Source organism: Scophthalmus maximus, chromosome 10, assembly GCF_022379125.1.
Source record: "Scophthalmus maximus strain ysfricsl-2021 chromosome 10, ASM2237912v1, whole genome shotgun sequence".
NCBI classification, from domain to species: Eukaryota; Metazoa; Chordata; class Actinopteri; order Pleuronectiformes; family Scophthalmidae; genus Scophthalmus; species Scophthalmus maximus.
The window spans coordinates 101900-111147 of record NC_061524.1 but is presented as its reverse complement, the minus strand read 5'-3'; the positions used below and the strand labels follow the sequence as shown (position 1 = coordinate 111147).

The window sequence follows — 9248 nt, the reverse complement described above, 5'->3', positions numbered from 1 at the left end:
CAATGAGTCTGTTCCTTCAGCAGGTGGCGCTGTGGACCACATGTGATCGATAACATCACTTACACTGCGAACGTCCGACACATTTTATTAAATCAGGTGAATATCAAATGTACAAAAACATCAAATCAACAGTAAAACATCGATCAATAATCAATACTGACAAACAAAAGTGACCCCGTAGTTTGTCAAAGGTCGCGTGACATCCCGGTCGTTCACTCGTTCCGGTTCCTGAAGGAAACGATGTCCAGACCCAGATTGTGTCAGCTGACCTGAATACTGTGCTGTGATTGGTCCTGATCGTCCTCCGACGGCTTGGGGTCTACAGGTGATGATGTCACAGGTCATTTGCATATTGGTAGCATGTGCATCCTGGGAGAATCAGACCGACTCCTGTTGATCTGGATAAGGTGACCTCTGCCCTCTGACATTGAAGTTTTCACAGGAGGGAGGGGGGGCAAGCTACACGACCTCTGTGTTGAGTTTCTTCTTCTCTGCAGCGTTCAGGAAGTGGATGTGACGATCCTCCCACTGCGCTCGCCGCCCGCTCTTCAGTGGCCAGCAGGGGGCGTGGCCACAGTTTCTGCAGTGACCCTGCAGTACGAGCGCGGCGGTCAGCGCCACCACGATGAGCGTCAGTGCCGCCAGCACCATCAGGATGGTGAGCTGGACCTCGGATAGGCCGGAGGCGCCGCGCTCACTCACCATCACCTTAAATGGCCGGTCGTCATGACGGCTACTGTTAATACTGGTCCTGTGGTTCTGAACCCCCGTGGTCAGGCGGTGTGTGACCCCTCCTCCCCCCTCCCACCCCAGCAGCGCCCTGCCGGGCTCGAGGGCGTCGGGGCTCCTTAGTGACTTTTCGCAGATGGAGCCCATGAAGCCGGGTCTGCAGACGCAGTGGAAGCCCGCGGCGCGGTCGAGACAGCGTCCGGCGTGGAGGCAGGGCCTGCTGGCGCAGTTGTCCAGGTTGACGGTGCAGAAGCGTCCTGTGACGCCGGCGGGGCAGAGGCACGAGAAGCGGTTGACGCCATCCAGACACGTGGCGCCGTTACCGCACGGCGTCATCAGACAGTCGTCCACGTCGGTCTCACAACGCCGCCCCGTGAAGCCCGCCAGACAACGACACGCCCACTCCGCCGCAAAACCATCAGCGTCTTCACAAAGACCGCCATGTTGACACGGAGACCTGGAGGAGAGAGAGAGACCCGTCAACATATTGATCAACTGATCAACACGTTTGGCTTCATATATCATTTTTATGATAAAACAAGATAATTGTTCTAATCTCGTCTCTTCTGAACAATGTTTGATTGAATAATGATCTGATCAGACGTATTGATGACATCAAACATGTTGATGACATCACAGCGAGCAGACCGACCTCCTCTGGTGACACGGTCCCGTCTTCAGGTGACACTTCCTGCCGTGGAAACCTTCAGGACACAGACACGTGAACTCGCCGCCGTCCTGCATCACACACGTCGCTCCGTTGTCACAAGGCCGCTCGGAACAAACCGACAGGTCTGGAACGAGACCACGGGTCATGTGATGATGATGTCACGTGATGATGATGTCATGTGATCACGTGACATCATCAGTTTCATTCAGGAAACAAAGAAAAACTCATCATCCAACGAAGAAACCTTCATGACCTCTGACCTTTCTGAAAACATCAAGCACGTGGCGACTCGACGATTCAGAGGTCAGAGGTCATGAACAAAAGCTTTGAAGTGAATAAGTGCGTGACCTCTGACCTTTGTCACAGAAGCGACCCCCCCAGCCAGGGTCACAGCTGCACTGCCATGGCTGCTGACAGGAGCCGTGGACGCAGCCAGGCATCAGCACGCAGCGCTCGCAGCGCTTGCCGTCCCAGCCCGGGTCGCACCTGCACACAGGAAGTACACAGGTTAGAGCAGGCCTCGCCTACCACCTGGTCACATGATCAGTGGTCGACTGAAGGACGTCTCACCTGCAAACTCTGGTCTCGTCACAGTGACTGTTGGTGGCATTACAGCTGCAGTCGCTTCCTGCAGGAAGAACAGGAAGAGATCAATAACTGATTAATAACTAATAACTAATAAACATCAGCCATGTTTTCTGTCTGGATGCAGGACGCGACCATTGACCTGACAGACGTTGAGCCACGTGGCGTCTCAGCAGCTTGTGTGTGTGTGTGTGTGTGTGTGTGTGTGTGTGTGTGTGTGTGTGCGTGTGCGTGTGTGCGTGCAGTCTAAACGGAGGCCGTGATCTGATTGGTCGGTCCTGAGCGCACCAGGACGTTTATTTTCTCCTGAGGGTCGAACTTACGACTCATCAGCTCCATGTTTAGACCACAGATCCTGACCTCTGACCTCGGCTGGAATGAGGGAGGATTGTTTTCAAAGGGAGAAACAGGCTCGGTGTCACGTGAGCGTCGACAGCTGGATGTGATAAGTGTCATGTGAGACGACGGTTAATCTGACAGCTGGGACGTCCAGGGTTATAGAACAATGAGCTCCTGACGCCACACGAGCACGCTCAGTGAGGAGGGTCCGCTCTGAGTGCACTCGGTAACGCAGCGATTAGTCACGAGTCACATGACTCCTGACGCCCGTACTGGGCTGTTTTCTCCTGAGACCACCCCCCCCCCCCCAGTCTTCTGATTGGTCTGTGGCTCCTGCTGCAGAGTAAAGCAGTGATCATGTGACCTACCTTGAGCGCTGCAGGTCGGGACGAGGAGGACGAGGACGCAGCAGCTCCTCAGCAGGACGACGGCGGCTCTGAACATGTCGCCCTGAAACAGAAGAGAAGAGACTCTGATCTGGAGTAAATTGACACATCTGATCAAAGATCTGAGACACAGGATCAGCTGTTAACAGGCTGCGACCAGAGTCCCCGTGTTTAATCAGTCCACCATCTACTGAACCCAAATACAAGACCCTGAAACACCAGAGAATCAGAACCTCCAGAGACCCAGAACCACCAGAGAATCAGAACCTCCAGAGACCCAGAACCTCCATAGACCCCGAACCACCAGAACCACCAGACTCTAAGTGTGTGTTTGAATCAGTGACTGGACAAATCGCGTCCTCACTGATCAGCTGATGGAGCCTTGGTCTTTGATGTGGACAGTTCTGACTCGTCAGCTGTTGTATCATCACTGATCCGATCAGAGAATCAGGATCATGTTTCTCAACTGCTTCAATTCACCCAGAGACCAAACAGCTGTGGAAGACCTGAGGTCTCCCAGACCCAAGAGGGTTCCTCTGGTTCCTTAAGTTCATCTGGTTCCTCTGGATCCTCTGGTTCCTCAGGTTTCTCTGGTTCCTCTGGATCCTCTGGTTCCTTAAGTTCCTCTGGTTCCTCTGGATCTTCTGTTTCCTCTGGTTCCTCTGGTCAGGAACGGGACCAAGAGAATGATCATTGTTGTCTTCATCATTCGTCAGGTTGTGCACCATGAGTTCATCCTCTCGGGTCAGATATTCTGAGGCGTCTTCCGAGCAGAACAACTGGATGGTCTCCCAGACCCAAGAGGGTTCCTCTGGTTCCTTAAGTTCCTCTGGTTCCTCTGGATTCTCTGGTTCCTCAAGTTCCTCAGGTTCATCTGGTTCCTCTTGATCCTCTGGTTCCTTAAGTTCCTCTGGATCCTTTGGTTCCTCAGGTTCTTCTGGTTTCTCTGGATCCTCTGGTTCCTCAGGTTCCTCTGGTTCCTCAGGTTCCTCTGGTTCCTCTGGTTCCTCAGGTCAGGAACGGGACCAAGAGAATGCTCATTGTTGTCTTCATCATTCGTCAGGTTGTGCACCATGAGTTCATCTTCTCGGGTTAGATGTTCTGAGGCGTCTTCAGAGCAGAACGACTGGATGGTGTCCCAGACCCAAGAGGGTTCCTCTGGTTCCTCAGGTTCATTTGGTTCCTCTGGTTCCTCTTGATCCTCTGGATCCTCTGGTTCCCCAGGTTCTTCTGGTTCCTCTGGTTCCTCAGGTTCCTCTGGTTCCTCAGGTCAGGAACGGGACCAAGAGAATGCTCATTGTTGTCTTCATCATTCGTCAGGTTGTGCACCATGAGTTCATCTTCTCAGGTCAGATGTTCTGAGGCGTCTTCAGAGCAGAACGACTGGATGGTGTCCCAGACCCAAGAGGGTTCCTCTGGTTCCTCAGGTTCATTTGGTTCCTCTGGTTCGTCTTGATCCTCTGGATCCTCTGGTTCGTCTTGATCCTCTGGATCCTCTGGTTCCTCAGGTTCCTCAGGTTCCTCTGGTTCCTCAGGTCAGGAACGGGACCAAGAGAATGCTCATTGTTGTCCTCTCAGGTCAGATTTTGTGTGGCGTCTTCAGAGCAGAATGACTGGATGAAGCGTCGCACCACAACGTGTTGTCGTCTCTCAGGTTCGTCTCAGACTCCCTCCTCCTCTCTTTGGAGGGTTCTGAAGGAGTCTGAAGGGTTCTGAAGTTGTCAGTTGTCGGTCTGCGAGTTCTCGGAGCCTCGGAACCGGAGCAGAGTCGTTCACTCTTTAAATCAAATCAACTTGTTTCCAAACTCCAGCTCATAAAAACAGTCAAACATTCTTCTTCTCAGTTTCCACTGCTGCTCCCAGTGTTGGTGCTAAGCTAAGCTAACAGTTACCACTGCTGGATAGAGCTAAGCTAACACTTTGCTACCAGATCCTGGATCTTGTCATCTAAAGGTGAGTCAGACACCCAGTCATCATGGTCCTCAAGACCTGGACCTGGACCTTCAGCAGAACCATGAGTCATGTGATCTGACGTGTTTCCAGATTCCTGTTCCTACCTGCTGCCTCCTGCTGGAGCTTCCTATTCCCTCGTCCTGTGTCTGCAGGTTTCTTCTTCAGATATGGTTCCTCTGGTCAGACGTGAGTCGAGTGTTCGTCTCTGTGTGTCTCTGTGTTCGTCTTGTCTTCCTACTCTGAGCTTCAGTCTGTGCAGCCTGTTGCTGTAGCGACGGACCCTGAGGTCGCTCTGCCCACACAGTCGACTGGCAGGCGGCGGGAAACAACAGGCAGGATCGTTTTCCAGAGATTACAGCGACTAACACACACAACCTCCACAAGGACAGGAACTGACATGCCTGGATTACTGAGAGTGATAGTGTGTGTAACTGAGTATCTTCTGCGCACACACACACACACTCTCTCTCTCACACACACACACACACACACACACACACACGCATCTTTTCTTTCAGATTGTTTAGTTGACAAAGTAAAGAATGAGGGGTGTGTGTGTGTGTGTGTGTGTGTGTGTGTGTGTGTGTGTGTGTGTGTGTGTGTGTGTGAGAGAGAGAGAGAGAGATGGCGACAGGTGGCCAATTTAATGCTTTAAAATGTACCCATTCACACACACACACACACACAAACACACAGTCTTGTATCATGAAGTTACATTAACCCACTTTACTAAACTGAACTGAACAGTTATGTTCTGGGATGTGTGAATCAATCACCAGCGAATCTGATGAATCATCTTGAGGAATGTAAAGAATTAATTTTTTTAAATGTCTTTTCCTCATGAGTCATGATGTCATCAGCTCCTCTGACAGACACTGGGACAAAGACTCAGACTGACCTGCATCATTTGACCTGTTATTATTGACCTGCTACCAGTTATTGTATCCTCTGCAGCTAGCATGTCATGTAGCACATGTCATGTAGCACATGTCATGTAGCACATGTCATGTAGCATGTCATGTAGCACATGTCATGTAGCATGTAATGTAGCACATGTCATGTAGCACATGTCACGTAGCACATTAAATGTAGCATGTAATGTAGCACATGTCATGTAGCATGTAATGTAGCACATGTAATGACCTAACCAACTAGCATCTATATTACTATTTACTGAAAACTCTAAATGTTGTTGTGGTTCCATGTTATCATAGCTACTTAGTTGTACTGTTTTTCGTAGCTAGCTTACTGATCCTTTTGCAGTTAAATCTCAGTTATTTTGTATTTGTAGTTTGTAGTTTGTAGTAAACAGGATGTGGACCTGACAAACTAAAGTCCAGACCTTCAACAACTACTTCACACCACACCGTCAGGAAGAGTCTGATCAAAACGTTTAGCTGAAAGATGCTTTTGAAAGAAGAAGAAGAAGAAGAAGAAGAAGGTGAAGGTGAAGGTGTTATGTGTGTCTGGTGACTCCAGTATCTCTCCACTCTGACCGCTTGGAAAGGAATAATCAACTGCTGCCATGGCAACAGAGGAGAAGGAGTCAGAGTCGCTGCTACCTGATGTTTCTGAGAGTTTCATCAGACTCGCCTTAATCAGTGTTTCAGATGGGTTAGGGTCAGAGGCTCACATTATTAAACATGACCAGGGGTCAAAGGTCAAACATCGCCAGGTCACATCCAGTGTATGTGTGTGTGTGTGTGTGTGTGTGTGTGTGAGTGACGTGGAGATCTTCCGTGTTTTATAAATGCAGACACGCTGGACGGAATTCAAACAGTCGACAACATAAACTACACAACAGTGTTCGTATTATGACCTTTGACCTTATCTATACCTTTGAACTTCTGTCCGTCAAAGCTGACACCAGAATCATCGTCTCCTCAGAGTGCAACACGAAGACTGGTTCTGACCAACAACACCAGAACCATCATTTATTCAGAGTACAACACAAAGACCGATTCTGACCAACGACACCAGAACCATCGTCTCCTTAGAGTCCAACACAAAGTTCCGTTCTGACCAACGACACCAGAACCATCGTCTCCTTAGAGTCCAACACAAAGACCCGTTCTGACCAACGACACCAGAACCATCGTCTCCTCAGAGTCCAACACAAAGACCGGTTCTGACCAACGACACCAGAACCATCGTCTCCTCAGAGTACAACACAAAGACCGGTTCTGACCAACGACACCAGAACCATCGTCTCCTCAGAGTCCAACACAAAGACCCGTTCTGACCAACGACACCAGAACCATCGTCTCCTCAGAGTCCAACACAAAGACCCGTTCTGACCAACGACACCAGAACCATCGTCTCCTCAGAGTACAACACAAAGACCGGTTCTGACCAACGACACCAGAACCATCGTCTCCTTAGAGTCCAACACAAAGACCCGTTCTGACCAACGACACCAGAACCATCGTCTCCTCAGAGTACAACACAAAGACCGGTTCTGACCAACGACACCAGAACCATCGTCTCCTCCGAGTACAACACAAAGACCGGTTCTGACCAACGACACCAGAACCATCGTCTCCTCCGAGTCCAACACAAAGACCGGTTCTGACCAACAACACCAGAACCATCGTCTCCTCAGAGTCCAACACAAAGACCCGTTCTGACCAACAACACCAGAACCATCGTCTCCTCAGAGTACAACACAAAGACCGGTTCTGACCAACAACACCAGAACCATCGTCTCCTCAGAGTCCAACACAAAGACTGGTTTCACACCTGCAACTAACCTTCAGCATCAAACCACAGCAAAGACGTGTCCTGTTCCAGGACCAGAGTCTGAAATATAGAATTCTTTTCTTTACAATCTCACGTGAGTGAATGTTCATAATCATTATTTTGTAACTAAAGTATATTTTTCTGTTATTTTATTAATATTTTCTCATATTTGATCCAGAGGGTTCTTACCTTCAGCCTCGTCCTCTGGTCTTTAACACTCAGTCTCTGCTGCAGCGGGTTTTAACCCCCCCTCAGTTAACACACTCCCCCTCCACAGGGACGCCCCGACACACTGTGGGGGTGGGGGTGGGTGTGTTGTCAGATAACTGGTGTTAAACCTCAGTGGAGAATCTGTTCAAACTCACAAACACAATCACGTCACATAAACTCCTGAAATCAGAGAAACAAACAACAACCCCAGGACAAATCAGTCAATCAGTCAATCAATCAGTCAGTGACCCAGATGAGACAAACACTGATCACAGCTCTGAGTCAAAGAGACGAGAAGATTCGGCCTCTCGGAGGTCGTGAGCAGAACATCCGCTATTAGTTTATTGTTTATTGTGAAAATGTTTTTGTCTGTTAAACTTCCTGCAGGACGAACTCTCTGTTCTTTCACCACTCAGCTCCCAGAATGCAGAGCGTGGCGGCATCGGATTCGTGTTTCTGCACGTCTGTTACTGACGAACATCTGACCTCCGGTCCCAACAGGCAGAGACTCGTCCTCACCTGCAGCCAGGTAGATCCTGACAGACAACACTCGGGGAAACAAGATCCACCTCCGGAAGAGAAGAACCTTCACATCCGTGTTGAATCTGATGATCCATAAATCTGATGATCTATAAATCATATTTCATGATAAAGGTTTGTTCTGTCAAACCACCTGGGGGTTGAGTTTCAGATCTGTTGGTTACAGTGTTGAGTCATTGATCAGTATTGATCAGTAGTGATCGTCTTCTTCCTGCTGACCTCCGTCTTCCCGTGTGTCTGAAACATGTCAGACAGAATGGAGCAGCCGGGACTCAGACCTGTGACATGTGGTCGTCCCGCCACCTCATTCCTGTCATTCCTCCGAGCAGAGGACAGAGGGAGGATCTGCATTGTTGTGGGGCAGCTGGACATTGTTGTGGTCTCTCTGCTCAGCAGCTGCTGCTGCGTGTGTGTGTGTGTGTGTGTGTGTGAGTGGTCTCATAAGACAAGGATAGAAACACACACACACACACAAACACACACAAACACAAACACAAACACACACACACACACACACAAAGCAGTGATGACAGAGCATCAGTGTGTGTCCCACAGCAGAAACCAAAAAAAACAGGTCTCACCCAGGAATCAGCGGGAATGATGATCAGGTTTGAGATCAGGATCAGGATTGTGATCAGGATCAGGATCGGGATCAAGATCAAGATCAGGACCCCCCGTAGTTTGGCGTTGCGAAGATGATGAGCCCAGAGGAAACACTTCTCTGATTCAATTAACAAATAATTAACTGTGGAGGAGGAAGTGATGCTGTTGCTTGGCAACCACAGACTCAGCTGAATCATGTGTTTTGATTTAGATTAATGTTTGATTTATTTTTCAAATGACCAGCTGGGTCAGGACCAGGACCAGCACCAGGACCAAGACCAGGACCAAGACCAGGACCAGCACCAGAACCAGTACCCTGACCAGATGAATCGACTGATTAATTACATAAATAAATCAATAATGTGCGTAAAAACCAAAACCAAAGAAGAAAAACTGAAAACAGTCAAGAATCAACATATTCATGACTCACATTGACGTCACTGCCCCCTGTTGACCACTCCCACTGTTACATCACATCCTATGGTATTGTATTA

The 9248-nt window shown here is 49.3% G+C and overlaps 1 protein-coding gene across 4 annotated transcripts; it reads right to left on the bottom strand.

Annotated features, from left to right (window-relative positions):
- Window positions 1-69: 69 nt before the first annotated feature.
- On the bottom strand, window positions 70-9039 carry dlk2 (delta-like 2 homolog (Drosophila)). Of its 4 annotated transcripts, XM_035606836.2 has the most exons (7): window positions 7591-9039; window positions 7413-7461; window positions 2692-2773; window positions 1970-2027; window positions 1755-1885; window positions 1382-1523; window positions 70-1186 (listed from the first exon to the last, which is right to left on the bottom strand). In XM_035606836.2, exons 2-7 carry the CDS (start codon window positions 7419-7421, stop codon window positions 460-462), a joined length of 1149 nt encoding a protein of 382 aa, XP_035462729.1. In that variant the 5' UTR covers window positions 7422-7461; window positions 7591-9039; the 3' UTR covers window positions 70-459. The 4 variants fall into 4 exon arrangements, with proteins under 4 accessions (XP_035462729.1, XP_035462731.1, XP_035462730.1 ...); XM_035606838.2 differs by lacking the exon at window positions 7413-7461 and having other exon boundaries at window positions 7591-9038; XM_035606837.2 differs by lacking the exons at window positions 7413-7461; window positions 7591-9039 and adding an exon at window positions 4767-5061.
- Between the last annotated feature and the right edge of the window lie 209 nt (window positions 9040-9248).

Coding starts and splice junctions, on each gene's coding strand:
- dlk2 (XM_035606836.2), bottom strand. Junction 2,028..2,691: donor CCCGACCTGCAGCGCTCAAG/GTAGGTCACATG, acceptor TTCTTCCTGCAG/GAAGCGACTGCAGCTGTAAT. Junction 1,886..1,969: donor GACGAGACCAGAGTTTGCAG/GTGAGACGTCCT, acceptor TCCTGTGTGCAG/GTGCGACCCGGGCTGGGACG.